At 46.0% G+C, this 27,793-nt stretch overlaps 13 protein-coding genes across 13 annotated transcripts; 6 read left to right on the top strand and 7 right to left on the bottom strand.

Annotated features, from left to right (window-relative positions):
- Positions 1-402: 402 nt before the first annotated feature.
- C8R40DRAFT_231661 (uncharacterized protein) lies at positions 403-1,390 on the top strand. The gene is made up of 2 exons (XM_046234415.1): positions 403-639; positions 690-1,390. The coding sequence occupies exons 1-2, from the start codon at positions 547-549 to the stop codon at positions 1,131-1,133; spliced, it is 537 nt and encodes a 178-aa protein (XP_046085933.1). The 5' UTR covers positions 403-546; the 3' UTR covers positions 1,134-1,390.
- Positions 1,391-2,279: 889 nt separating this feature from the next.
- On the top strand, positions 2,280-2,929 carry C8R40DRAFT_1105881 (uncharacterized protein). The gene is made up of 2 exons (XM_046228144.1): positions 2,280-2,398; positions 2,459-2,929. The coding sequence occupies exon 2, from the start codon at positions 2,570-2,572 to the stop codon at positions 2,849-2,851; it is 282 nt and encodes a 93-aa protein (XP_046085932.1). The 5' UTR covers positions 2,280-2,398; positions 2,459-2,569; the 3' UTR covers positions 2,852-2,929.
- A 125-nt stretch (positions 2,930-3,054) lies between these two features.
- C8R40DRAFT_1170937 (uncharacterized protein) lies at positions 3,055-3,601 on the bottom strand (the record flags this gene model as incomplete). Its single annotated transcript, XM_046231616.1, has 4 exons — positions 3,055-3,110; positions 3,167-3,265; positions 3,323-3,393; positions 3,453-3,601. 4 exons carry the CDS (start codon positions 3,599-3,601, stop codon positions 3,055-3,057), a joined length of 375 nt encoding a protein of 124 aa, XP_046085931.1.
- Positions 3,602-4,697: 1,096 nt separating this feature from the next.
- C8R40DRAFT_1046566 (uncharacterized protein) lies at positions 4,698-4,946 on the bottom strand (the record flags this gene model as incomplete). The annotated part of the gene is made up of 1 exon (XM_046224369.1): positions 4,698-4,946. A coding segment is annotated over one exon (249 nt), but the record flags the coding sequence as incomplete, so codon positions are not given.
- Positions 4,947-5,991: 1,045 nt separating this feature from the next.
- C8R40DRAFT_231628 (uncharacterized protein) lies at positions 5,992-7,395 on the top strand. Its single transcript, XM_046234414.1, has 5 exons — positions 5,992-6,136; positions 6,185-6,356; positions 6,412-6,500; positions 6,562-6,658; positions 6,712-7,395. The coding sequence occupies exons 1-5, from the start codon at positions 6,118-6,120 to the stop codon at positions 7,307-7,309; spliced, it is 975 nt and encodes a 324-aa protein (XP_046085929.1). The 5' UTR covers positions 5,992-6,117; the 3' UTR covers positions 7,310-7,395.
- A 556-nt stretch (positions 7,396-7,951) lies between these two features.
- On the top strand, positions 7,952-11,613 carry C8R40DRAFT_1069759 (ATP dependent helicase; the record flags this gene model as incomplete). Its single annotated transcript, XM_046226151.1, has 10 exons — positions 7,952-8,235; positions 8,292-8,549; positions 8,607-9,130; positions 9,183-9,334; positions 9,393-10,018; positions 10,069-10,103; positions 10,141-10,435; positions 10,486-10,828; positions 10,884-11,088; positions 11,138-11,613. The coding sequence occupies 10 exons, from the start codon at positions 7,952-7,954 to the stop codon at positions 11,611-11,613; spliced, it is 3,198 nt and encodes a 1,065-aa protein (XP_046085928.1).
- Positions 11,614-12,287: 674 nt separating this feature from the next.
- Positions 12,288-13,677, bottom strand: C8R40DRAFT_1170934 (Alpha/beta hydrolase fold-1; the record flags this gene model as incomplete). Its single annotated transcript, XM_046231615.1, has 6 exons — positions 12,288-12,392; positions 12,512-12,599; positions 12,648-12,754; positions 12,811-12,900; positions 12,957-13,312; positions 13,371-13,677. The coding sequence occupies 6 exons, from the start codon at positions 13,675-13,677 to the stop codon at positions 12,288-12,290; spliced, it is 1,053 nt and encodes a 350-aa protein (XP_046085927.1).
- Positions 13,678-15,256: 1,579 nt separating this feature from the next.
- On the top strand, positions 15,257-16,109 carry C8R40DRAFT_1046252 (thioredoxin-like protein; the record flags this gene model as incomplete). Its single annotated transcript, XM_046224359.1, has 5 exons — positions 15,257-15,357; positions 15,415-15,438; positions 15,499-15,783; positions 15,835-15,913; positions 15,966-16,109. 5 exons carry the CDS (start codon positions 15,257-15,259, stop codon positions 16,107-16,109), a joined length of 633 nt encoding a protein of 210 aa, XP_046085926.1.
- Positions 16,110-16,734: 625 nt separating this feature from the next.
- Positions 16,735-18,526, bottom strand: C8R40DRAFT_1160916 (uncharacterized protein; the record flags this gene model as incomplete). Its single annotated transcript, XM_046230069.1, has 6 exons — positions 16,735-17,313; positions 17,369-17,518; positions 17,573-17,610; positions 17,667-17,906; positions 17,969-18,412; positions 18,472-18,526. The coding sequence occupies 6 exons, from the start codon at positions 18,524-18,526 to the stop codon at positions 16,735-16,737; spliced, it is 1,506 nt and encodes a 501-aa protein (XP_046085925.1).
- A 1,197-nt stretch (positions 18,527-19,723) lies between these two features.
- Positions 19,724-20,112, bottom strand: C8R40DRAFT_1105820 (uncharacterized protein; the record flags this gene model as incomplete). The annotated part of the gene is made up of 2 exons (XM_046228143.1): positions 19,724-19,921; positions 19,972-20,112. 2 exons carry the CDS (start codon positions 20,110-20,112, stop codon positions 19,859-19,861), a joined length of 204 nt encoding a protein of 67 aa, XP_046085924.1. The 3' UTR covers positions 19,724-19,858.
- Positions 20,113-20,222: 110 nt separating this feature from the next.
- C8R40DRAFT_1069755 (uncharacterized protein) lies at positions 20,223-21,351 on the top strand (the record flags this gene model as incomplete). Its single annotated transcript, XM_046226150.1, has 4 exons — positions 20,223-20,458; positions 20,516-20,731; positions 20,837-21,260; positions 21,325-21,351. 4 exons carry the CDS (start codon positions 20,223-20,225, stop codon positions 21,349-21,351), a joined length of 903 nt encoding a protein of 300 aa, XP_046085923.1.
- A 211-nt stretch (positions 21,352-21,562) lies between these two features.
- C8R40DRAFT_1105815 (HORMA domain-containing protein) lies at positions 21,563-25,354 on the bottom strand. Its single transcript, XM_046228142.1, has 17 exons — positions 25,087-25,354; positions 24,927-25,033; positions 24,824-24,874; positions 24,694-24,759; positions 24,624-24,643; positions 24,537-24,567; positions 24,334-24,486; positions 24,223-24,274; positions 24,001-24,175; positions 23,129-23,949; positions 22,870-23,075; positions 22,761-22,816; positions 22,547-22,699; positions 22,435-22,499; positions 22,332-22,382; positions 22,056-22,282; positions 21,563-22,002 (listed from the first exon to the last, which is right to left on the bottom strand). The coding sequence occupies exons 1-17, from the start codon at positions 25,226-25,228 to the stop codon at positions 21,790-21,792; spliced, it is 2,589 nt and encodes an 862-aa protein (XP_046085922.1). The 5' UTR covers positions 25,229-25,354; the 3' UTR covers positions 21,563-21,789.
- On the bottom strand, positions 25,355-27,792 carry C8R40DRAFT_1105814 (Sodium/calcium exchanger protein-domain-containing protein). The gene is made up of 17 exons (XM_046228141.1): positions 27,427-27,792; positions 27,242-27,362; positions 27,166-27,191; positions 27,058-27,115; positions 26,952-27,000; positions 26,888-26,897; positions 26,721-26,832; positions 26,586-26,674; positions 26,442-26,530; positions 26,347-26,390; positions 26,210-26,289; positions 26,067-26,156; positions 25,966-26,012; positions 25,874-25,913; positions 25,765-25,811; positions 25,643-25,710; positions 25,355-25,590 (listed from the first exon to the last, which is right to left on the bottom strand). The coding sequence occupies exons 1-17, from the start codon at positions 27,703-27,705 to the stop codon at positions 25,577-25,579; spliced, it is 1,263 nt and encodes a 420-aa protein (XP_046085921.1). The 5' UTR covers positions 27,706-27,792; the 3' UTR covers positions 25,355-25,576.
- Between the last annotated feature and the right edge of the window lies 1 nt (position 27,793).

The following is a 27,793-nucleotide window of genomic DNA, read 5'->3' as shown; positions in this document are numbered from 1 at the left end:
ATCAAATTTGCGTTCATACATTGATTGCGTTCCGAGTTCACATAAATATAGTTAAATTTCAATGTTTTAACTGTTGTTCCACTAATCTATTACATATTGTACAGTCTATGCACACATTAAGTATAGTACAATCGAAGTAGTTAATAATTGAACATTGAAATCATATTATTGTACATAATATAATAAATATATGAACGCATATGAACGCATGAAACGCGAACGTGAACGCAGAACGCACCGACGGAACGCATAATTCTACCTACCGGTTCCAATGCTAGTATTTTACCCCTCCGGAGTCCCACGCAAAAACGCGACTCCGAGACTGTACGTGTGGACCTGTTGCTTAGGCCGGGGGTCTCGTATAAGAGTCAAGATGAAACAGGGACCTAAGTAAAATAGAGGCATCGCTGCCTACAGCAGCTTCATTCATAAGCTGGCTCATGTGCAGGTACTAAGAAGTGATAGTTCCCCGCTAATAATTTCCCAGTGTGCCTACCTTCTTTGCTGGTCAAAGAAATCTTACGGTGTTGTACTCTTCTTTCTTATATGCTCTATTTTTTCTTCATGGGTCCCAATCTCATACTGTACTGCCTGGTCTTCGGTGTATTCGCTACTGCGGCGGTTCCAGTCCCTCGTCTAGTGAGCCTTCTACTAGATTCTTGTGCCACAGACAATGACTTGATTTCGAGGTCATCGATGATAGCGATTCTATTAAAGGTCGAGGCTTGGGTGTCAAGCCATATTTCGTGAAAGTGGCATACAAATCTTGGAGTAGTGTCCAACCTCCAAATTGGTTCGCTATAAAGGACGCTCTGGAAACTCTGTCGTTACAAGATGCGAGGAGCGCACTAAACTTACCTGCGTGGGCCATCATGGATTATACCACGCCGGAGCAGTCTTATCCTGCTCATAACGGGATGTATGTTTATGACCCTGTCGAATTCACGGTCAACGGAGATGGGTGTAAGGGGAAGGGCGTACTCAGAACTTCTAGGAAATCACGGTGTGAGGGACAGGCGGATCCCAAGTCTCCGAGAAAGAATGTGATCATCAAGGATGCGGAAGGAAATATCATATACAGTAAAGGGAACTTGAAGTGGAAGGAGAAAGAGGACTTTTCGGTTTCTGACTGAGTTGAAGGTTTCACTGCAATGGTCAAGGATAGGCAGTTGTATCAGACTCAAGTATTTTGAGGAGAAAATTAGCATGGGAGAATGGGCTTTGGAACTTGGCCGTTGGTTTGACTCTATGAGCGTTTACAGGCGTTTACTGAAATGTGAAACCTGAACCTGCTTAAATTTCGAACGGTCGCGGTGTGGGAACCTTTTATCCACGTAGTCAAGAGAATTGACAGGCCTGAGGAACGTTGATAATAATCGAAAGGTCCGAATGCTAAATGAGTATGAAGAGAATGAGCGGATTTCAATGATATGGCGGTATGATTCTGAAGATATCGATAAAGATTATATAATCAGGGTAAGCCCCCCTCTAAAGTCACCTGTACATGTGAACTGTTCACTGCATACTTCTAGGTTATCGACGAGCTATCGATATGACATGGAATCCCAGAACTTTCATCTTGATTAACAGCCTTTCAATATCCCCGAAGGATGCCTTCGGATGCACTGAACGTCCTTTCTTGATGAAGAGGACTCGGTCGCCTACTACCTAGAACTTCTCACCTGCCATGACGGCTAAGTAATATGTCGGATCACATTGAAGTTATCAATCTATTGAAAAAAATAGGTCTTTGCGGCCTCAAAGACAGCAATTCGTGCACCGACAAAGTGAGGTTCAAGATTTACTGTTTCGGAACATCGTGCATAACAAAATCGATGGTAGGCTCACTCCAGTACTTTGCGCAAAGCTGAAGCGAGCTATTGAATCAGCCTTTTCGAATCTGGCCATGCGTGCTTTACAAGGAAATAGTGTCAACAAGGGGGTGCGGCAAAAGCATGCTCCTGGTTCAAATTAAGTCCATACTTAACCCACCCATTAATGACCGGTCGATAGCCTTGGAAATACTGGACTCACAAAAGACTTATAAGTCTTGTAGTGGGACTACACGCATTGCCTTCTCGGCTCCCTTCCTTTCCCTTCATCTTCCACAGCAGCTGTACTCACAGCGAGTCATCCGACGACATGCTCTTCAACCCATTGAAGTTCGTCGCTACCTTATTGCTTTCGGGTTGTGCTCTGGCGGTGACAACCCTGAATGCGGCATCTACTACTTTGGGACATAACACTACGTTTCCAAATGCAAATTCTACAGGAGCACCTCTTGTATTAGGCTCAGCCGGTGAACTCTTATATTCTCCTTGGACCGTAATAGTAGCGGCACTGATTCTAAACTTACCATTCAGGTGCCATCGATGGAGAATCTTTTCATTTATCATCGGCAAGCCCGTTTACCATAATCATCAACTACATGAAAGTTCATTCCTAAATGGAACTCTAGACCTACTATTCTTACCCATTCGATGATTATCCTGCCCTAAGCCTCGTCAACGGGAACTTACGAGCCTTTGACCGTGAGGGAAATTGGCACACAAATGCCAGTGCACCATTCATGGGTTATGAAGCTCTCTCATGGGCAACAAGCACGTTATACAGTGACCCCGCATCGACCGCATTTTCTGCGATCAATGTACCCGCATCGATCTATCCAATCCTCGCGGTGAATGGGGTATACAACATGTGGTACCTATGCCCTTCCGACATGCGCTTGGGCCAGGACTCTGTGTATTACAACACAACATCGATAGGCTCGTCGAAGGCTTATCCCACTGACATCGATTGTTATTCCGTGACTTTAAATATGGTGCCAGTGTCGATGTCGCCTATGTCTTAATCGTTATCTTGCACTATTTTTACAGTACTTCTAACATCTCTTTCATGTTAATTATTACCAGAAATTTCTGAAAACATTGATTTTATTATGCTAAGTAAAACTAAATGTCCGTTACAAAACAATTGGTGTCTGCATACAGCTGGGTAGAGCTATGATGAATTCTGTCGTATCGATGAATCGAAGCGAAATCTCCATAACCAAACCTATATCTGCTCTGCAATAACAAATGAGGGACCAATGTTGCCGGAGTCGCCGAAAACTTATGTAGCAGATTATTCAGCGGGGGTTACTCGATGAAGGTAAATCATAACTCACGAACGACCTCGTAGTCATCCCCGGGGACGACGTCGGGAACAGTCACGGTATGGAATCCATTGGCAGCAGCAAGATCAAATGTCCCACTCAAAGCCATTACTGAAACCAAGCATTATGAGTAGCGCTCAAATTACTCGGAAGAAATGCAAAACATACCTTGAACTTGATCTTTAGCGAGATAGATTTGACCAACATTGGATACTGTACTTGGCTGATCGGCGGTGCTCCTGCGTCACAAGTGGAATTTCATGAGCAAAGGTACGGAGTGGACGATTTATCTGCCTACCAAGTCACATTGACTGCGGTACCAATGAACCACACGGTCCCCATAATAGGGGAGGTGATGGTCGGGTCCCAGACAGTGGAAGGCGCGGCCCCAACAGAGGCAACGAAGAAGGTGAAAGCGCTAGCAAGGAGGGAGGCCGAGAACTTCATAGTGTCTGTGGAAGATTGTGAACTAAGGAGAGTAGTGTGAAGATGCGGATGTATCCAACCAGATGAACTTGGTGAATGAGGAATATACTCTAAGCCTCTGTGCTTTTATACTGTCTCGATACCCGGAGCAAATGACCGTCGTGTGTATCCCGAATGCCAGTACAAGCGGTCATATTGGTCGGAATTCGATGCATGGGTTTCGCCTAACTTGAACTAAGGTGAAGACTGACAGCTTTGCGAGAACGGAGCGGCGGAGACTGTGTTCCGAGCTTGAAACTACGGAAATGATATAAAAGAGTTGTCGATTTAGAGTAAGCAATGTTTAGAGTTTCTATGTCTTTACAAGACGGAGGCTCGGACTTTGTATTTCCTCGTATGGCATGACCATCATAGGCCGCATTTGCGAAACCTATGTTAATGAAGTGTCGCAGACATAGCAGATGACACTAAAATAGAGCTGGAACGAATGGTTAATTCCGCTACACAGTGAAAGGAAAAACTAATGATTTTACGCCGGTAGATGATCGACTAAATAATTACCCATGCAAGAACAGGCAAGAACCCTCAAAAGTACGAGGATGAATCTTCTTCGATCCTTACCAGCATATGAATTCCAATACTGTTATTCAACAGGGAGGTCGTAATCACTTGAAAAGATAATCGACATGCACTATCTCCGAACTTAGAGACACAGGGATCGGCCTATCTGTAAAAGGCAAGGGCATCAGTACTGAATAAAATAAAATATTATGAGGAAATCCTGGATCGAACGGAACGATACTTTCAAGGAACTGTATTTGTCCCTACTAAGAGAGAAATCCAGCGCTTGCACATTAGCTTGGATATGTTCAGTCTTTCCACCTCCGATGACTGGGGAGATCTCAACTGGTAATGTGATCGGTACAGTGATTTTACTCCACCTTCGTTTGCAACTTCTCGAGAGCATACAAATCTTTACCTCATCCTCAGTTCGCTGCTAACTTCGACCGTGTTCTCCGCTTGCTTTCGCCCAATGCTTTCGGCGTCGGTACGGAACTTTGCTGACCAACGACGCCGAATGGAGCAAGTGCCGTCGAGCTACGACCCAGGCAGGGTATCAGATATTCCCTCGAATATATTCAGTCAAAGTCATTTTACTTACCAGGTAGAACACCTTGCCTTGTCTGACAAGGGTATGCAGCCCGCCCATTACTTCTTTGACAGAAGTGGTCCTAAAAATGACATATAGTACATTGATAGACGTCTGATACTTCTTGAGAATAGCTTCGACACTAATATGCACAGACTTGCGGTTGTTCCCAATATATTCAAATTCCTGGGCGATCGAGTCGTCTCCGCGTTTATAAATATGTAAACGAACACTAATGCAAAGTTGTTCCCAGTCAGGATAAAACTTGCATATTCAACGAGACAAGACTTGCCTTTGTAGTAAGGAAAATATGCTCACAAATTCAGCTCTTTTCCATCCGTTCTCCTGAGAACTTTTATCCCGGATAAATAAGACAGCTAGTTAACAAGATCATTCTTCCCAAGTGGGGAGGACTCTTCCTAATTGTTTGCAGCGTTTATGAAGCTGCCGCCCATGTCGAAGAAGGTATACGGCAACTAGAATCTGTATCCAAAATACGATTCCACTTCATTGTGCCCAAACGAGACATGCGCGCCAGCACTGGTAGATGGGATACGTCACACACTGAACTTGATTAGAGGTACAGAGGCAAGTATAAAAAGGAAATACATCTGGAATGAGCTGGAATGATGAGTATGGGTCGAGCAGATCTTTGATAACAGAAACGAGGCCATTCAATCCCGAGATCAAATTTTGTTCCAGTGCGTTCGGCAGGCGCAGAGTGAGCACGGAACACTTCGAGCAAGTGGTTTAGACGTGCTGAGTACGTATCGGAAACTGTCCGAGCTCATCGAGAAGTCATGAGTCCTAGACAGGAAAACGTTGATGGTAAAGCGGTAGCCCTTACTAAAGCTTACAGCAAATGTATCTGAAGTACGAGTGAAGATAGAGCGACGACGACCAGATACTACGTCGCAAGTACACTGCAAGTACACCAGAAGGAATCGCATCAAAAATAGGACGCTTAACAACACTTCCCACGGCGATGCCAAACAACTTGAAACAAAAACAAGGCCAGCCGCAAGTTGCCGACCGTCCGCAATTGTTCTCTGTCTGGTCCTTCATGCCGCCGCCATTGTTCTTTTGCACATTGTACTACCTTTACGTGGCTCGAGAACAATAACATCCTTTTGAACGTCCCTTACTGTCTGCGATTATAAGAATAATCCGTGCATGCTCAGAATGGTTACTTTACTCCCCTTCAACGTTCAACGTTTCTCAGCGCGGCTCCTTCTGTCCCTTTCAGACGACATTCTTTTGACGAATACCTGGTGCTGGGACACCCTTCCTTGACGAAATTCATCGACCCGTAGACTTCTGTCGTTAGAAATTTTTACCCTCTGCAGACTCAATCACTCCACATCAACTCATTTTTCACGAAACGAAAATGCTTCCCCTTCGTGCTTGTGCGTATTTCGATCGTTTATGCGGAATTTTTAATGACTGCGGCTCAGATACTTTCATCGGACTCAATGCCGTGCGCGCATTGAGCGTTATCGCGATGATACTTGTTTTCTCAAGCAGCATCGAAGTCATGGTCACGAATATTAAGGCTGTTAACTATTACGAGGCTCACAAGGGTGAAAATAATACTACTATGTCTGCCATGAACATGGATTACATTGCGTACGCCTTCTTTACTTTTTATTCTTGGTATGCCACTCACAACGCTTAACTGTAGTGGAAGCACTGTCCCTAATCAACCCGCCGGAATCTTTTGGGCCGTCGTTTCTAGTCTTTTGATTATCTTTCAGACGGTCATCCTCATTTGTTCGTGTTGTTTCTATATATTGCTGTTGATGTTGTTCTCATGGTCTCGCTTCACCCGTAGTATCCGAGTGCAGTTGGCCTATCTCCTTCTTTGACCACTTCTTCCCTGTTCTTGGCTCCGGCTTTGGGACCGGAGCATTAGGTATTTTCCAGTGCTTGTACGTCTTCCCGTTCGCACGTCTTCTCGGTCTCCATCCTGACCTCTCGTCAGAATCGGTGCCCAAATCCTATCCCACCATGTTGACGAATTCACCCTCGTGTCAGCCTTCTTCCTCTTTTCACTCGGCTGCCTCAATATGCTCCTCGGTCTCATCTTCCGCGAATCCTTAAAATCCAAGCGCTCCATCACCTCATGGCGCTCTGAATCTAAAGCCGTCCTTCCGACCATCCATGACCCTCGCCCTGTGTTTGTGAACGTCACGCCCGCTTATACCGGCAACAGCGAAAAGCCCCAACTCGCATCCGAGTTTGGATCCATCAGAAGCACCGACAAGTCGGGGTATGGGTTCGGACGACAGGGGGAGAAGGCTGCTGGATTAAGAGGATTCATTCTTCAGAGACCCGAAGAGTCTTTGCCGAGATACGTTTCTCCGACTCCCCCGGCATCGCCACCAACTGTCCACGTCGCTCTCGCGAGGAAACCTTCAACGACCTCAAGCTTCGCTTCTCCTGAGCCCGCGCGCGAGAGTATGCAGAGTGCATCTCATTACGATGATGATGAGCGTTCCACGGTCGCCGAAGAGGAAGATGATGAAGTTATTCGTCAGCACAGACCGCCCGTGTTCAAGTCCAGTCGTACCGCCCTGTAAAAGCCAGGCTGCTTTTTTCATCGGACTTGTAGGTTCATTAAAGTTACATTGTACCTGCTTGATATATCAGGCTTAATTGTCGAATATTGTACTCTCGTGGACACTTCACTGTATAATCTAGGGCTTTCAGTACCTTGTAGGTACCACTCGTTGTAGCATTAGCATTTTTGTAATGATCATTCGCTCTCAACGAAGACACCTAAATTATTTCAAGCCCACGAAGACGTCCGAGGGCAAGCTTAAGGGAATTGGCAGAAACAGGGAAAAGACAGCGTATCTATCAGGCCGTCTTCTCAACCATGTCCACCTTGGACCAGTTAACTCAGCTAGATTGGGAGCGAGAACGATAGCAAACACAGAAAGTAAATGCTCCATATACGCGCCAAGAGCAGTACAACTGGTCCGCATGCGCTAGAAGTGCAATTGAGGCTCAGTTCCGCTCACTCGCTCCCTTCGCCCGTGCAGCGAGAAATGAGAGAGCGAAATTGTTTCCATAAGTGCATGGCCTTCGTTCGTATCATAGATGAGACTCAACGCATGTACTGCAATTGACTCTGAGTGGTCGGGACCGCTTTTGTATCAGTCATCAATCATTCGATAGCATTCGATTCTTTTTCACTGTTCGTTTCTACTTTCATCACCATGGACTCTTTCGACAATTTTCAATATGATTCTACCTCTTCCTACGGCGGAATGGGCATTGTAGATGACACGTCTTCAATTTATACAGCCAATACTCAGGATAATGCCTCTTCGGTTGACTTGTCCAGCCTTTCACTCTCAGAGTCTCGTCACGGAGACCATACGAACGGAAATGGCCATACCCACTCTCACTCTATAAAGAGCGGCTTGGATGAAGATTTTGATGCAGTTTTGGATGATTTGAAGGACGAAGGTGCTGTTGATTTGCCACCGCATGCTTGCAGGTCAGTTTTTGCTGTGTATCATTTTTTCAATAATTCGTCATCATTTTGTATAACAGTTACTGTGGTATCCATTCTCCAGCATCAGTTGTGAAATGCCTCGTTTGCTCTAAATGGTTTTGTAACTCGCGCGGGAACACCTCAGCTTCACACATCGTCAATCATCTTGTACGCGCAAAGCACAAGGAAGTCATTCTCCATGCAGAAAGTCCCTTAGGAGAAACGACCCCCGAATGTTATAATTGCGGCAGTAAAAATGTCTTCATGCTCGGGTTCATTCCAGCCAAAAGCGATACTGTCGTAGTTCTGCTATGCAGGTGCGCATGTAAAAACTTGAACCCGAAAGCCTTTTGCTGATACTTTGGATTGCTCAGACAACCTTGTGCAGCGATTTCTAAGGAAATCCAGTGGAACGCAGCACTCTGGGCTCCACTCATCGATGACCGATCCTTTCTTTCCTGGCTCGTCAAACCACCCACTGAAACCGAGCAGCTACGTTCTCGTCAAATTTCATTCGCCCAAATCAACCGACTCGAAGATCTCTGGCGGGAAAATGCCAACGCCACTCTCGAAGACTTGGAGAAGCCAGGTGTAGACGACGACCCTCTGCCCATCATCTTGCGATACGAAGATGCGTACCAGTACCAGAACATATTTGGTCCTCTGGTGAAGATTGAGGCTGATTACGATAAGAGACTCAAAGAAAGTCAGACTCAAACGGACATCGTAGTCCGTTGGGATCTGGGTCTCAATCAGAAACGGGTCGCGTGGTTTTGCCTTCCAAAGTTGGAGAGCGGTGAGGTTAGGTTGGCGGTTGGTGATGAACTCAGGTTAAGATACAATGGGGAACTACATAAGGCCTGGGAAGGTGTCGGGCATGTCATCAAGATTCCGAACAGTACGTACCGTCCACGATATTCCACTAAATGTTACTAATATGCAAGTTACAGACGTATCTGACGAAGTTGGTCTTGAGTTGCGTAGAACCGAGGGAGTTCCCTCAGACTGTACTCACAACTTTGCTGCGGATTTCGTATGGAAGTCCACCAGTTTCGACAGGATGCAATTGGCTATGAAGACCTTTGCTGTAGATGAGAAAAGTGTCAGTGGTTATATCGTAAGACTTTTTTCGCTTCTCTCCTCTTCATTATGATCCTCAGCCCAGTCTACAGTATCATAAGCTCCTTGGCCATGAACTAGAGCCTCAGAACTTGCGTACAACAATGCCAAAGCGTTTCTCTGCTCCTGGTCTTCCGGAACTTAATCACTCACAGATGTTTGCCGTCAAAAGCGTTCTTCAGAAGCCCATCAGTCTTATTCAAGGTCCCCCCGGTACAGGAAAGACTGTTACTTCTGCCTCTATCGTCTACCACCTCGCAAAGATGAACCCAGACCAGGTTCTCGTCTGTGCTCCATCCAATGTCGCCGTCGACCAGCTCACCGAAAAAATCCACGCCACTGGCCTCAAAGTCGTCCGTCTCACAGCCAAGTCTCGTGAAGCCCTGGACTCGAGCGTCAGCTTCCTCACACTTCATCAGCAAGTGTCGAATAGCACGACCCACGTTGAGCTACAGAAGCTTATCATGCTCAAGAACGAGCAAGGAGAGCTGAGCAGTAACGACGAGAGGAAGTATAAAACGCTGATTAGGCAATGCGAGAAGGAGATTCTCACTGCTGCGGACGTCATTTGTTGCACCTGTGTCGGTGCTGGAGACCCGAGATTGAGCAAGTTGAAGTTTAGAACGGTTTTGATTGATGAGGCGACCCAGGCTGCTGAGCCAGGCGAGTAAATCAGCTCCGTTTTCCTTAACATTGTCTAATCAACAACATGTGCAGAATGTATGATTCCCCTGGTATTAGGATGCAAGCAGGTTGTCCTTGTCGGCGACCATCAACAACTCGGTCCAGTCATCATGAACAAGAAGGCTGCTCGCGCCGGTCTTACTCAGTCTCTCTTCGAGCGCCTCGTCGTCTTGGGGAACAGACCGATCCGACTCCAAGTCCAATATCGCATGCACCCGTGCCTTTCGGAATTTCCATCAAACATGTTCTATGAAGGTACCCTGCAGAACGGTGTCACGGCTCCTGAACGATTGAGGAAAAATGTCGATTTCCCGTGGCCTGTTCCCGACACTCCCATGTTCTTCTATCAAAACTTGGGTCAGGAGGAAATTTCGAGTAGTGGAACGTCGTTTTTGAACAGGTGATTACTACAATCTCCTCTGTTATGACTTACTGAGCTTGGTATTGCAGAACGGAAGCATCCAACGTCGAGAAGATCGTTACAAAATTTTTCAAATCTGGCGTTGTTCCCAACCAGATAGGTGTTGTCACCCCGTACGAAGGTCAACGTTCGTACATTGTCAACTATATGCAGTTCAACGGCTCCTTGAAAAAGGATCTGTACAAGGAGATTGAAGTCGCCAGTGTCGACGCATTCCAAGGCCGAGAGAAGGATTACATCATTCTCAGTTGTGTCAGAAGTAATGAGCATCAGGGTATAGGCTTTTTGAACGATCCTAGGCGTCTCAATGTCGCCCTAACTCGAGCCAAGTACGGCGTTGTCATTCTGGGAAATCCCAAAGTGTTGAGCAAGGTATGCTTTTGTTTCTGTATCGATTATCCGCATCTTGACATTGTTTGTTTGTTAGCATCCCCTTTGGCATTATTTGCTCACGCACTACAAGGAAACTAGTACGTTAGTCGAAGGCCCTCTCAGTAACTTGCAGCCCAGTATGATCCAGTTCAGCAAGCCCAGGCGATCTCTTGGGAAGTCCATGGATCAGTTCCGCCGACATGAAATCAACGCGAGGGATTATCTAGGCAACCAAGGTGGTGGGGGACCCATGCCTGACGGTCAGTATTTGTTGCACTCTTAAATATGTATCATCTCATTCTTCTTCAGCACGTAGCTCAGGAACTCCTAGTCGCTTCGACGCGAGTTTCTACCGCACTCATGATGCCCTTGGATACATCCCATCTGACGTCCAATCACTTCGCTCACAAGCAACCTATTCTTCGGGCCTTCCAATGTTCACCGCTACTGGACCTTTCAGTGCAAACGTCCCTCGAGGAACTGGTGCTAAACGGAGCACCTATGGAAGTTATGCATCCTCTATCATCTCTCAGGATGCTGGCCCAAGCGTTACGGATAACAGCAGCGTCATCGGCAGCACTACGGGTGGCGACCATGCCAACAATTTGACTTTTTCTCAAAGCGACCGTTTGAGGCGCCGAACCTCATTTGGATCCTCTTCCGTCGCTGGCACGGATATGGGTAGCATCTCGCAATACGATTATAAAGCCCAAGACGAATCCGGCGATTTGGATGACATGAAGTCTCAGTACACGGGTACTCAGTCTGGCGTTACCGTGTTTTAAACGAATCTCGCACGCACACTCGCCTCATTGGATTGCTCGACATTTGTTGACTGACTAGGATCACACAGACTTTGTGCTTTCATCACTCAGTCCTTCCCTGGAAGTACATCGTCCTTGGTCTTCCTACGACAATGCCCTAGTACTGCTTTGCGACTGAGTCGATGGTCACTGGACGGGACTGTGACTGTGAAGATGTGCCACGTAGGCTCTCGTTTGCATCAGACGCGTGTCATATCCAGTTGACTCCTGGTCTACTCCCACAGAGAAGTCTTCACCATCCGTCATCGGTCCAGTCGGCAAGTAGAACGGTGTTCCCGATGCCTTCGGAACAAACTTGTTTCGCTTATGTGCCTTTAATTATGCCTCTATACTTTGTGGTTCATGGTGGTGCTCGGCTTTTCTAATGACGAGCCGCATTCGCTTCACTCATCCCATCTTTCTATATATGTGCTGGTCATTCCGAAAAATATATAACAGAAATTTTGGTCAGCAGTCTCCGTGCTATTGTGAACGAGCCCGTTAAACCTCACACGAAGCAGACTACGCGAAAGTATGGTCATCGTAATAGAACGAAGCTAGGATGAGATATACAGTATGTAGAGTTGAACAGAAAGCAAGAAGACGAAATATACGCCACCATACTGATTTACGAACGAAAGCCTAAACCACACGAATCACAGTTTGCTTCTTTCCTTCTTCCCCTGTTTTAAAATCTCTCCACTCTTTCGCATGTTCGCATATAACACCTCACCCAGTATGTCTGGAACTTCAAGTGGGACCTGTATTGTGGAAACAAGGTCAGGTAAGAATTTGTAAGCCTCCCACACAAATCGATCATGCAGGTATACGGTACAGACAGAAGGAGGAGGGGAGAAAGCAAAGGGGGAAAAACACGGACCAGGTGTCCACTTTCTTTGATCACTGTTACTGTTGCGAAATTCCGGCCGGATTTTTTGTCGAGAAGCGCTTCGTGAGTGCGTTGAGGCCTATATCAAAAGTAAGTATGTATATATATCGCAGTATATGAGACTGACATGAAGTCATGTAGCCCTCCGAGAACAATATGGACAGGTTTTTCTCGACACGCAATGTCGAGAGCTTTGACAGGTTTAGTAGCGCCTTCTGGGTCTCGATACATCGCCTAACCGGGGAGATGGGTTGAGGAAACAGATTCACGAAAGTGAAAAGTGGTCATACCGCTTCTTGATCTCGCGTACATGCAAGCGTCACTCCCAGGTAAGGATTCTCAAGGTAGTATGATCCGGGGTGTGGCCGGATGCCATGTTTCTACGTACCATGAGCATCAAGAAGTTAGTGGTAAAGGATATAGGTGCAGAACTGACGATGAAGATATCCAATATTCTCGGATCCCACTTCTTCGTCCTGTCCCTCCTCTTGAGCGCCTTCATTGCCGTCACACGGTCTGGCCATACATCGCGACGCTCATATGCACCTTTGATGAGGATCGATCTCAATTTGTTGAGGTGATGAGAACCTGCAGGACTGAGCATAGGATCGACGATAGTGATAGACTCAAAGTTAATCCTGGGTTCCATGGTTTGGAGCAGAGCCATGGTATTTCCTCCAAGAGAATGTCCGACTCCATAGAGTCTACGCGCTCTGAATTCGACTTTTGCACCATGGTTGGGACCGGCGACGAGAAAGTGATAGATGGCTTCAGCGTATTTGTCACATGTGACTGAATGAAGTATGATAAGTTGTGAAGGAGATAAGAGGATGGGTACTCAAATACTCACAGTTCAGGTAATATTCTGGTGTCTGCAGTATTCGTTCGTTGAGATGCCCCGATGCACCATGATTCGGACAATCCAAACACCAGGCTTCGCGTATCTTTATTGACTTATCCTTTTTCGCACTATGGAATATCCTCTCTAGCGTCGGTTCCCAAGATTCTTTGTGTGATGCCGTAGAATGCAGCAATATCAATGTCCAAGCCTCCGGATCGTCAGTATGCGCTTCAAATTCTGGCATCCAGTAACGCTTTGCAGTTAAGAAGAGAGGGTACCCATCGCGCGGGGGGTAAGTCACAGCTTCTTCCAGCATTTGGGAATAAACAGTGGAAGTGCGCTAGTCATGAGCAGAAGAGGTTCACAAGGCTTTTATGTATGGTGGAAGTTAGACGATAATTGTGAACGCAGCTGACACATTCCTAAATTTAGATTAGTTCAGCATTATCGGACAGAGTGGCACAGCATTAACACCAGATAAGGAAGGGTCATTCTTCGAAAAAAGAAGTTCTTCGGCCTGGGTTCGTAGAGTTGCCGGAAAAATGATGTCTTTGAGCACAGCCCAATGCGTCGGTGGATGAAAGTCCAAAGTCACCGTAGAGGAATTTGCACCGCAATGGACAGGTTATATCGGAGAAAACATAGAATCGATAGATGACGCGTGTAAGTAAACTCTACAGCTTTGAGCAGAAATTGGCATGCATACATAGAGCTCGTCAGAAAGAATTCCAATCATTAGCCGGGTATTTTCGACAAAAAAAAGGAAATGTTCAACCTGTGTATGAGTTTAACCTTATGTAACATTCACCTATGGAATCAGTCTTCAGGCGTATCATTTGTTGAGTGGGCATGGCTCAACAAATGATTGCACCCGTGAGTCTATCGCTCTCTAAACTGACACATACTGTAACCTATGGAACTAATCTTACCCAGCTCCCCTTGCCTTAGGCACTTGGAATTGCTCGTTCTTGCAGCTGATCTTTGAGTATATTGGTTTGAATCCTTGCCAGTAACAGAAGTCCATATTCCTGGCCTTTTGCGTGGAACACATCATGATGTTAATCGCACCTCAGAAACGTAGCGAACAACCCTCTCCTCAAAACAAAAGCGGCGGGAGCGGTATGGTACTTAAGAACATCAAAATAAAATGCTTCTCGAAGGGTAGGACTTAGCGTCAAGAGCTCTGTGAATGTATCGTATAACACGAACATCCTTCATAGGCATCCTATATTCATGAACAGAACTACAAAAACCCAGACCCAGCAAAGACCCGGGACTTGCGGAGAACTGCCGCAAGCCACCATGGGGGGAGCTACGTACCAGTTTGTATGCGGGTAGGTACTTCGAAACTCATATATGAATGGCACCACCTGGCACCAACAACACGCCTTCCGCTCTCTTCCGCTATTCTATCCGCACATATTGTTCTCCTTTGTAAAACTTGATATGTACCGGCGTTCACGGGGGGTATAGCAGAATGAAAAATCTTGCTTTCAGTTTTCCGAAAAGTTCCGATACTCTTCGAATGGTCCAACCTTGGATCCATCGATTCAAGAAGGAATCGACAACCTTTAACGAACGAATGTCTTTCAATCTTTAGATTGCAATTACCATAGCTTCGACCCCTTCAGCGCCTTCCACAATTTTCTGGTCACTGGTGATATGGCGAGGGAGTCATTGTTCGAGATAGTTGTGTCAACCCAGGGTTACTGTACAGAGTATAGACGAGTCAAGTCATAATTGGCGCCCACATCGGTAAGTCGTCACGTGTGGGTAGGAAACGCGACTCGGAGATAAATTTAAATTTAAATTTGGCGAATTCTTTGTATCAGACCACCACCACCACCACTTCTACCACACCCTCTTCTGTTCATCCTCTCGTCTTCGCTTTAAAAATGGTTGCACTTATCCAAAGACCTGCTCCTGCTTTCAAATCTACTGCTGTTATCGAGGGCCTCTTCGAGGAAATATCTCTTTCAGACTACCTTGGAAAATGGTGAGTTTAATAAACTCTTTGCCCTAGTCATCTTAGCTGATAGTCTTTTAACTTTAGGGTTGTGTTTTTCTTCTACCCCATGTGAGTACTACTTAGGCTTGAGCTCGATGTGGACAGTAATTTATAGCTGGACGTATCTAGGGACTTCACCTTCGTCTGCCCTACGGAAATTCTCGCTTTCAACGATGCTTTGGACGAGTTCAAAAAAATAGACACCGTGGTCATCGGTGCCTCGACTGATTCTCAATACTCCCACTTCGCCTGGGCCACTCAGCCACGCAAAGAGGGTGGTCTAGGCCCTGACCTCAAACTTCCCCTACTTGCTGACCGTAGCATGAGTATCGCTCGCGACTACGGTGTCCTTCTCGAGGACGAGGGCATTGCTCTCCGTGGTCTCTTTATCATTGACCCCAAGGGTATCCTCAGGTGCGCTTATCATAACCTCGGTAACCGGGGTGGTACTCACATGGTCCACAGACAAATCACCGTCAACGACCTTCCTGTTGGTCGTTCTGTTGATGAGACCCTGCGTCTTGTCAAGGCCTTCCAGTACACCGTACGTCACTCGCACCAGACAATCCTGAACTTTTCTCATCATCTTATCACAGGATAAGTACGGTGAAGTTTGCCCAGCGGATTGGTCTGAAGGTGGTAAGACCATCAAGACCGACCCTACTGCCAAGATCGAGTACTTCAGTACTACTGGTGATGCTACCTCTCAGCCATCTAAGAAGCGTCCCCGTACTGAGTAAACTCTTGTTTCTTCCAGGTAACTGATTGCCACATCTGAAGGATTTATGAATTGTATTGCTTACGCCTAGACTGGGAATTGGTTGTATAGATATGTAGAAGGCCGAAGACTAGACTGTCTAGACTAGAGTCTCTGAATACTAGAAGAAACATTAAAACAAAATCGATGGTCCGCGAAGATGTGAATTATGCTGCCTCATGTTCACCTGGGTCCAATGATTATCGATACCCTCCCCATCTCCAGTACTAAGCTTGATCCTCGATGTATGTTTGTTTCACTCCAGTCCTAATCGATAATCGTTCATCATTACATTTATTCATTATCTACGCTATACTCCATTTCTCGTTTGTCTCTGGTTTTTTCTCTTCTCGGTGAATGTCTTTCTTCACTACTTACATACATATGCATCAATCGAAACAGTTTAATTCAGAACGTTTCATGCCCCTCTAAACAAATCTTCCATTAACCATATTTTGTAAGTAAGGTACTGGAAACTGACCAACTAACCAAAGGTAACACACAATATCATGAGCAAACTAATAAGTAAAACGTAAAACGATGATATGGGTGTTCAATAAGGTGTTTATACTCGAATAGTGCAGGACGAAAACTATGATTAAATCCAATCACAATGGGAAGAGGGAGACATCGTCAATGAAGACGTATGCAGGGGCAGCTCCGCCCTTGAATTGAAGCAGGTCATTGCCTTGAGCAACAACAGTGTACTGGTGCGGAGTCCACTGGCTGAAACCCGGGTGGATAGTGTCTACACTCTCCCCATTCCAAATGATCTCCAGAGTAGCCGGGGCTTCGGCTTCTTCACCAGAGTAGAAACTGGAGTGGAAGAATTGAAGTGTGTACGACTGACCAGCTTCCGTTGCTATAGGGACAGTTGGTGCAAGCGTTCCGGGAAGATCGTCAGAGCCATAAGCCGAACCTAGGAGTGCGACGGCGTTTCCAGTGTGGGCGTACGGCTCGAAGTTGAAGATAGAGGCATCCAGGTTACCGTTGGGAGAAGAGGTTCCCTGCCAGGCACTGTAACCTGGAGTGAAGCAGAATGGAACTTCGGCAGAAGTGCCGCAGGTGTATCCCTCGAAGCCACCATCAACGATAAGGTTGTTTCGCTTGTATCCTCGTGATTCCGTTACGAGGAGGTCTCCTTGGCCAAAGTTGACAGCGGTAGAGTTGTCAGCGGGTATGAAGTACTGGTGATAATAATTATTTTAGAAGTCGATGCGCTTTAAAAAAATGTACACGTACCATAGAACAAGTGTAAGTGGTAGGAATTCCGTTTACAGTGGCTCTCCAGATATTGAAGTATTCACATGCGCCACCGACTGGGTCTGCGCCACGAGTGTCACAAAGATCAGCACATGCTTGAACGTCGTATTTGTCAATGAATGCAAAGCCCTACATCATATAAAATAAGTCAAAAAATAACCTGAACGAAAAGGTGAAGCTTACCATGTAGCCTGGCGCATTATTCGCTCCACCAGTCGGACCTAGATTGCATTCAATAAGAATCACTACTTTCTTTGGGACACATTTTCGTACGCACCAAAGGTTTGTGTGTAGCCCGGAGGAGTCGTGGGATCTACAAGTGACTTTGCAGCCCATCCACTACTTTGTTGGATGAAGTTGAGTGGCGCGGGGCTGGGCTCGAGAGCTTGACCACCGAAGTTTGTTTTCTCGGCAGCAGAATGGACATCGGCGTAAAGAGCGCACTTCAAGTTGGACTTTTGCGAGAAAACAAAGTCCAGCAAAGGGTTGTTGAATTCGTAGTACAGATTTGCAAAAACTGACGAGTTGAAAATGAGTTTAGGATTCTGCAAGAACCTTCAATAAAGCTAAGATACCGACCACAATCCTCGACGCTGTCACAGAACGCAAGACAGTCGTCAATATCGTATGTAGTGTTGCTGACAACTGTGTAGGTCAGGTACGCTGTTCCCTCAATAGCCGCATCACGGTCGTTGGGCCCGGTTCCGGTTCCCCAAAAGACCAATTCGTAGTTCGAATTGTTTCTACGCGTAAGATGCGACTCAGAACCCCTCGCGTCCAAATCGCGGCGAGAGGCAGGGGTCGGGATTGTGGCGTTCACCAGATTACCGTCAACAGCGGTAACCGTGGTATTTGCGACTGGTTGATCTGGAGGAGCGTCTCCCGTTGCACCCGCCTTTTGATCCACCTGAAGAGCGGTCGAGGTAATGGAAGACGAGTCCGTAGAGGTTCCATTAAAGTCAGGCGGGTCGTTAACAGTGGCAGGTACGCCCTGATACGCCGGTGCGACGAGGCCTGAACATTCTAGAGGAAACAAATGTGAGCATTGCTCGATGTCAAGAAAAAAGGATTCATGTATGTACCTGCGAGAGAAACAGCTAGGCCAGCGAAGGCGAGAAGTCTAGACAGAGAGATCATTGTGGAAAGGTGATTGGCTGTCTTGCTGGTTTCGAGAGAGAGAGCTGTTTTTATGCTTTCCCGAGCAGTCGCTTCTTGCCAACAGCTCTGAGAGGATGATGATTCATCGGTTAAAGGATACCTGTAATTAGTCGGCTCGGACCTGTTTGGGACGTCCAACCCCGTCCAACAGACAGCGAATCCAGGAACTGGTAAAGCACCGCAATGATTAAAGGATTGAGGCTGATTGAGGCATTAGATTCATAGATCGACACTAAAGCATTCCAACATGAAGAGCACTTACCACGGCATTATGATGACCCATGCCCTCCCTTATCCTTCGAAATTCAGTGATGTAGTAGGCAATCCCGGGATTATCCTGTCCACGGAAAGTTCACGACGAAGTTCATTGTGTGCAAGAGTGTTCCTATCAACTTCATAATAGGCACCGTTGTTCAATTGAGTGTTTGACGAACAGTCAACCTGTACGCGTCTGATGACGCGGTCAAGAGTCAAAGTGATAATACTCATGTAGCACTGTTTGAGCATCCTTTAAGTGACTGAGTTTTCGATGAATTTGTTGCTTTAAGTTCTGGACAACTGGAAGTCTTGTCTAGTCTTGTCCCAAAAGGAAGACGATATTGGAAATGAATGGCCTTTGTACTACCTTTGGTAGTGGTTCCTGCCTACGAGGGAGTTTCCGATTCTGCTAAAGCGATGAGGCCGAAGGTTCACTGTGGTAATGGCTCCGGATACAATAATGTCCCTGATCTGGGCCTATCTTGGGAAGGTAAGGATATCTGATGTCCAGCGACTGTTCAAGAGCTACGAATCCGAAACGCATGGTCTCCGCTCTATAACAGTTTGGCACTTGTACATGTCAGACTGATGACAGTTCGCTACGAAGGATATTCCCTGCTATTCCCCCGAATTTCATTCTTACTGCACTTGAATAGACATGATTGAAATGAACGAATTTTAGGACTTGACGGGCGTACCTTTGTTCTCACTCGACCTCTTCGGCGCTGTAGTTCTACACTGATGTTCTGAAGCACTGAACTCTCGTTCCAGACAGGTGTCTATTTGCGGCTTCCCGAAGTTTGAGTTAGATAAGTTCGTGCGAAGCACTAGCTTGGATAGAAGGCACATCGACAAAGGTCCGCGATCGGGCCCAACCTCGACCCGACTTTGAGAAATTACTCTGCATTTAGCGACTTGCAGAATGATTGAATGAAAAGGATCTTTGCAGCGTAGGCAAGTGTAATTGAACCTTCTACGACGTCGATGTGAATTGATGGCACTCACATAGACCAGGATAACCTTGGATAATTCAAGCATGTCACAATATGTGTATTATCGTCGATCGACTATCATCCCCCCCCCAATTTGACTGGAAACTACCACCCAAATTTGAGCCTAAAATCCCTGTGAGTCTACTAGAGGACGCGAAACGAGATCACACTCACGAGATACAAGAGCAATTCAATTCTACCTGTATGCCAGGAAGCTCGTATCCACAGTTCTCGATAATCCAAATTTCTTGACTCTGGAATTCTGGAGAGCAGAACCTGGTATGTAGGGAGCTTAGAGAAGGAAACAGACGTCATAATTTAGGCGCTGAGCATTATTCCCACGAATGAATTGGGTAATACTTACAGCGCGCGTCTATTCGTCTTTCCTTCTTGGTTTTTCTTGCTCTACTTACCCATTTCTTGTCATGGCGGACACATACTCGCTTGTATCAGTCCCTCAAAAGCGGAAGATGGAACTAGAGGGACTTCCTTCTAATGATAGCAACACTGGAAATGATCTCATGAATAGCGATGACCACCTAATGACAGTAAAGCCACCCAAGTTACGCCGGATACTGGCCAAATATTCAGATGAAGACTCGCCCGCCCACTTCTCCTCAAATAATGTAGGGCCTTACTTCCTCGAATCAGTGGCTGAGAGGTAAAACTCGAACCAATGTCTTTCAGCGAGATATTACTTACTAACTTGTTCATTTAGCCACTCGACCATACAGTCGATAGAGACAATCATAGAGCATTACAGAAAGATATCATTCCGCATTCTCAGAATCAATCTTCTACATAGAGATGCGACTGCCCGGATGGATAAACAGCCGCATATCATCGACGATATTTACGACATAAATGGAGAGGAGAACAAACTAGCATGGCCACTTAATATGCCACCTAAGGAACCCGTAATTATAGTACCGAAGTAGGTCGTTTGCCTCACACATAGCGTATATTGCGCTTACCTCCTCGTGTCAAGACCTCGCGCTGCTGATATTCCTATTCATTCGACACGAGTACTCCGCTCCAGTCAGCGCCAGAGTACCAGTAGCCCTCTTACTTCTAAATCCTCTACTCCCGTGCCCCCTACACTCGAATCTCCCATCATCATCCCCCTAGGAACGACATCAAAGGACACGCTCGAATCGTCGGCGTCTCCTCTGCCATCACCCGAGGCTCTCGTTGTGAAGACGGATCCCGAGCTGTGTCAGATCCCGCCCTACAAGAAACTTCCTTCCCGCGGGGACTCTGTTCAAAAGCGCATCGCAAAACTTCAAGCTGATCCATGGAGCGATGCGTCGAAACTGACTGCGAAAAGCGTGTTTTGTATAGGGTGTCAGAAAAGTGTTTGTTTGGACAAACGTTTTGATTACTATCCCGGCTTCTGGGAGACGCATAAACGGAGATGTCCGTTCGTGCAGAACGGGACGCCTAAGCAAGACGAGACAGTCACTGTGAGGCTTTTCTCCTTCTGTATTTTCAGTCTTAGTGTACTCACTCTCCGTGTGGCTTGAGCAGGTCATTGAGCAGGCCAACTCAACTTGATCGTGGACTTCGGCGAGGAATACACGAGGTCGAATCTTTGTATTGCCATTGGATCAATCATCAGACGGCTGGCACGTCAATCAACTTTGAAAGTTTTACATTTCTCCGTCGATCTGGCATCGATACACATCTTCTGTTCAGCAATAATTTATTGTAATCATCCATCCGCATAAACGCGACACATTGCATCGATCACTATACTTAGTATATTCCTTTGATAACTTCTAATATTTAATTCCTGCATACAGTAGCCTAATCAACAATATATGAAGCTGCATACCGAGATGCCATTCAAGCACAGTATCCGGAAAGAAGAGAAACATCTATGTATGTCGAGAACTTGTAATGGAGTCATCTGAAAACGTAGCAAAACATGACAGATCAGAGCAAGGAACGACGCAGTCAAGACAGTATAGCATAGCGAAACATGTTTGGTGTCTACTCTGCCAGATCGACACCGCGGGTAATAGAGATCTTGACTTTTTTCTTCCTCCTAAAGCTGTCGTCAGTGTTCACTTCAGGGGGACGCTTGAGGGTAAACGTTTCTTCGGGATCATCTTGAGTTTGGGATTGGGCGCTTTGAGTTTGGGGAAAAGGTTCAGGTCGAGAAGGGTCACGTGCAGTTGTGTTTCGTGCTTTAAGACTGGCTCTCTGCGGAGTGCTTTGATTGGAGTGATGTGTTTGGAAAGGAAATTTAAACTAACCGTTTGAGGTATTCCGAGCAGTCGACTCTCCACTTCGGGACTTGGATCGAAGTAGTCCTTGTATTCCTGGCAGCGCACTGACTTCAAATTGAACACAAACCTCTGCTTCTGCAATCCTCTTCGTGGTTTAGTTTGCTTAGCACTCTTCCCCTTTCCTTTCATAGTCTTCGCACGAGTTTGCACGAATCCAATCTCATCCGTGGTGGTAGTTTCCTCCGCGATGAAACCTATTCTCCCAAGTTAGGTTGGTCACTTGGGGAACTTTGCGGGTAATACCTTCTGTTTCTAACCGCTTGATGAGCTGACGCGCCTGCGTATTTTCACATCCTGTCTGGGTACTGAATACTTGAGCAATTGACATGGCAGAGTAAGGACTCACCCATAGCTTGAGCGAATTCCACCGCAGTCAATGGACTATGTTTTTCTGCTACCTTTAAAGCACGCCTGAAGATAGCGTCAGATATGTAAGCTTGGACAGGAGCTAGACGCACCTGAAGGAGGCTAGTTCTCGGAATTTTATAATCAAGCTCGAATACAATTCCACCTTGATTAACTCCCAAGAAGGGTCTGCGCGGAGACGACAATTGAAACAGATGAATTGTTCCGGAAGCCTAGGGTCCTGGACGGAATGATAGCCCATACACCTACATAAGATGGGCAACACATGAGTGCATTGTAACGGTACAGTAGTATCGATGTCCATACCAGATGTGATACCATTTGTCACAGCCACCCTCGCAGGAGCAGCACTCATCCTCTTCCTACAGACAGACCATCAGTCTGGGGTGAAGACGATAGAATGGAAACGAATCACTTGGATCCCGCATTCACAATCCACTACATCGTCTTTGGGCTTCTGTACTTGTATCTTATGTGCCACAGGAATAAAACTCGAGGCAGAAGGTGGAGCTCTATTGCTTGTGGGCAAGGCCTTACTGGAATCGAATGATTGAATAGGATCCGGCAATTGGATTTCGATCAACTGAGGATTAATTGCTTCGACAACTTGGGTTTCGAGATCTGCAAAACAAGAGAAGAATGCAGTGATTATAAGCGAGGATTAATTAACCTACCTAGCATTTCTTCGTCCTCAATATCATCCATTCCACCGTCGTAACTCAACGCCAATTTTTCCATTAACGCATTTGCTTCTATTCCCCGAGATTCGTTGTCTGACACTCCCATTTCAATAGAGACTGTACGTGAACCGAGACGCGTGTCATCCGGGGTCATGAAGGAATCAGGGGAAGGAGACCGGGAAATCACTTCATCGATGCGTTTTCTCGTTGTTGGATAAGGAGTAGGGGTGTCGAGCACGCTGTCACCGGCGAAAGAAGTGCTCATTGAAAAGGCTTCCGAGACTGTGGATTCTTGTCTTCTCATAAGCCTGGGTCCAGAATTTGTGTGCGAATCCTCGCCAAAATTGTTATCTTCCACGTCAGAATCATTTACCAGTTGGGTCTGTGGAAAGTCAGATGTCGGCGTAGAGTTGATAGGTCGCTGGATATCCTTGAGTCCTAGGGGTGCAATCGGCGATGGTCCATAGTAATGTCGTTCCTCGAAAGTTTCTTCAGCATTTACTAGGCATCGTATTTCTCCGTTATCATTTTTGATACCGATTGGTTTTCGAACGATATCGGGACCTTTACCACCGACACCACTAGTATCCGTCTCCTCTTTCGTTTCATCTTCGGCGGCCCAGACAACTCGCCTACTGTTTGCATCGACGATCTGCTTCTTGATCTCCTCTGCACGTAGCGCGATCTCTCCAGCAGGTGTGAGACTTGGTGGCACTAGCGCTACAGAGCGAGTAACAGTACCGCCAAAAGGCTGATTATCGTGTTCCGTGGAGGAAGGTAGATATGTCGCTATGGAACTGACGCTAACGTCCACCCTGTGGAGAAACAATGTTAGAAACAGAAATTTCAATTTTGAAATGACTTACTCATGCCATCCCGCATTAACCTTGCCTACGCTCCAGTTATCTGGTACTTCCTCCATATCATGCGTCGCAAAATACCATTTGTCTTTCTCATAATCGCCAGCTTTGAAGTGCGGGGGCTCGTAGTCAGAAGGCGTGTCGTCCGTGTAAAATACCTTGAAGGTAGCATAACGACGTTCTACCCAAGATCAGTTGATAGGGCTTTATGATGTGTGGACAACGTACTGGGAAGAACATCCATTTGAGTCATGGAAGTTATCAGTGTCTTGAGAAGCGTCTACAGTAAGTCAATAATCGTGAATCTTTCAGGGAGTGTTTGGGAGTGAATAAGGTTACCTTGACACTCCGTTTGACATCCCTCAATGTCGGGATTGCACCTCTTTTGGCTGCTTCCGCGACAGGATCTTTGCCTTTGAGAGACATACGCCTCATATCATCATTCAGACTCATCACCGGAACGACGATATCAGTCCCAATTATTGTGTGATACTAGTACTATTAGAAGTCGACGCGAAGAACAGACGAAATGAGAGACATACCTGGAAATTGAAGGTGTAGGCTTCTACGATACTTGAGCTAAAGGTCAGGATGGTTGTCCAAGCTGCATATATGCGGTTATTACTGACTTGTTTGGGTCATTATTATCCTGTAGTGGGTAAGTGTCTGATTTTTACGCTGGAGTGTGATACTACGCACGAGATATAAGGCAAAGATGAAACTTTTGAGGTACTGTTTTTGCAGCGCATCGAATATGCCGTACTCCTGTAGGAAAAATCTTGTATGAGCATAGATCATGTAAAATCCCGTAAACAATAATGGAGCGCACCAAGTAATTTAGAATCCTGTCAGCTTCATCAGTGTAACCTCGAGACATAGTCTGAAGAGAAATTAGAAGAGTCTCATGTGAGGATGTACATGATAGTCTCTACCATGATCTTGAAACCGTTGACGTTCTTCTTCTCTTTCGCCGGGGACGAAAACGTAGAGTTGGACGATGTTTGTGACATACAAGAATCATCAGTACTTGTGAAATGACCTACAGGCTCGGAGTGAGTATGTAGTAGCCCAGCATTCCAAACAAGCACTCACTTTCTGTGAAGTTATCTTGAGGTAGTAGATCTCTCATGAAGGTAATGCAGCCTAGACCAGCCCTCAGCAGCGTTTGTACAGCGGCAAGGCTCTGCGCGGAGGATATGGTTTTGGCTTCGGTACGGTTTGCCTGCGCCTGCATTATAGGAAGCGTATTATGCGGCCAGTATAAGAGGGAAGTCAACGTGGTTAGTCAGGGATCAGGCAGGGATCGGGGCTTCTCAAGGCCCGTCACCTGCAACGCGTTTCATCACGCCACGTGCTTTAAGGTCACGCAAACTAGAACCGATAAAATTTCGTGTGTGCAATGTGTACAGTGCTGAGTGAATGAAGCAGCAGGCACCTTTGAGGGCAGAATGATTACACCGTTATTTCTGGACGTACAGTACAGTCAAGTAAGCATATCATTAGAAGAAAAGGTCGGGGTAGCGCAGGAAAAACTGGGAGATTAGTAAACAGGAGTGGTATAATTTTCATTGAACCGAGTAGTCTAAGATACCCAGACTATAAAAACCATTAGATGGGATGAAAGCAGATGAATAAAAGTAAATCATACAAGCAAGAGCAATGACCAGATAGAGGGTAAGAAGCATTAAGCCCTCCATGTAGTTCGATTTACCGTCTCTGAATAGATTAGGGGGTCAGTACAGTCCAGCTCTCGTAAAAACCACAACTAACTGAATGAGCGTGTTGACCAAGAAGACGGACGCAAAAAATGCAATCGTCTATTGAAGTATTACAGAAATTAGTTCTTTTGGGCAAGTATCGTCAGGGCGTCAAACATTACCTCAAAGTTGGCAAAGAATAAAGTCAGTTCATGATGAGAACTGCAAAACTTTCGATGAATGTCGTATCCAGAAACACCAGCTGACGACTCACATCCAGCCTATGACAACCAAAAGCGGGACAACGAAGGCAGCGATTTGCTGCAATTGACCATGTATTGAGTTGATTGAATGAATTACCGAAGATCGACTCACAATCGAAGAACCAACACAAATGCCAATGGTGAGCTCCATTTGTCCTTTAAGCGCCATCCAGATAGATGTAACGTGCTCTGCAGCGTTACCCTGATGGATGACTATGAGCGCTATGAAATTTTGATTTGAATTCATACACGTACGACGATGGGTAGTAGGATTAGTCCAATAAATGGTTTTGGAATGTGGTATCGGTCGGCAAACTCTTCGATAGAAGCGACCACTAGAAAAATTGGGTTTATAGGTTGGAGACGACGCTCACAAGATGATCAGTGCTCACAGTAATCGGCACAGAACGCAGTGATGATGGTCACAAGAAGGAGTCTAATTATCATTTAGCTGGGGAGACGGGAAAGCTTCGCGATCAGGACCTACGAGATGGAAGCAGCAACGATATTCATCCTAGGCTGTTCCTCCTCTTGATTTTCGGTGTCAGCTTGGAACAGGTATGCGTGGGATTTCAGCTGTTTATGAATTTAGTTGATGGAATATTGATTGGACCAGGGGATGAACACTCACCTGGAAGTATAGATACGCTACGTATACTCCAAGCAATAAAACAGCTGTCCCTCTGGATATGATCAATAATCCGCTCCATCTTTCCGGGTCTGCAATAATGTGAGGAAAAGAAAAGGACATAAATAATGATGTTACCTATGACGCCAGGATTTACATTGAGAGGATTCGTGAGCAGGGTTTCTACTGGGGGCTTGACACTGTTGTAAGCAGCTGGAATGATGAGAGTTATGCAGGCCAATGTCATGAGCTAGAAAAGTGACTTTGTCAAGAATTCGAAGGAACAAGATGGTATGAGAGCATACAGAACTTGAACTGATAGATCGACCGAGATGAGTTTATTTCATACCAGCTGCGAACCAGACTCACGCTTGCGCAGCAGTTACTTGAAAGTTACTTTCTTTGAACTTCATTCCGGCTGAAAGTGTAGAAGGTCGGCTCGGACAAGGTTACGGGTAGTGACAGCTTCACTAACCTGCTAGGAAAGAGCATCCGAGAACGAGAAGTATATTCGACAAGATCGATCCTAGCAACTAGTGACTGGAGGTAAGCAAAAGCTCTCGTTGGGGAGGTGGATACAAACGGAATTTTGGACAATAACAATCTGATCTATTCGGGATGTTCATAACCGTATGAGTGTATAAGGTTGGATCACATACCTTGCATCAGAGCAGCAATGCCTACGATGATCTCAACCGCATTTCCAAACGAAGCGTTCAACAATCCCGCAAGAGTTTGACCTAGTTTCGTTGACATTTGGTCGGTCGCAGTGCCCAGAAGCTGTACTTGGCAATCATAATGAATATATATCATTAGAAACGTGAAGATTGACGCCCAGACGTACCGAAGCCAGAGGGACGATAGCAAGAAAACTGAACGAAAAACGCAACGCAGCATCCCAATCGAGTTTATGAGCTATAACGCTCAGAGGTACAAAGACGAGCAGGACGTTGACCCAAGAGCCGAAAACGAAAAACATAAAGGAATCATAGTGAGAGGTCTCTCCTTCCGCTTTGAGAAGGACGGAAGTTCGATGGAGGAATGAATTGTCGGACTCAGATAAATTCCTACCGTCGCCATTCGGTAGCAACGAAGTTCTTTCTGAAGGTGATGTTGAGGCCATAGGAAAAAGGAAGTAAAGTGGCTGCAAAGATAGAACTGTTCAGAACGTGTCTCTGTCTACTTGTGGTTGAGAAAGCTGTTGAATCTAT

This window comes from Lentinula edodes, assembly GCF_021015755.1.
Source record: "Lentinula edodes strain Le(Bin) 0899 ss11 chromosome Unknown C8R40scaffold_19, whole genome shotgun sequence".
Taxonomy (NCBI): Eukaryota; Fungi; Basidiomycota; class Agaricomycetes; order Agaricales; family Omphalotaceae; genus Lentinula; species Lentinula edodes.
The sequence above is the reverse complement of the archived record's forward strand: the minus strand, read 5'-3'. Positions and strand labels throughout refer to the sequence as shown.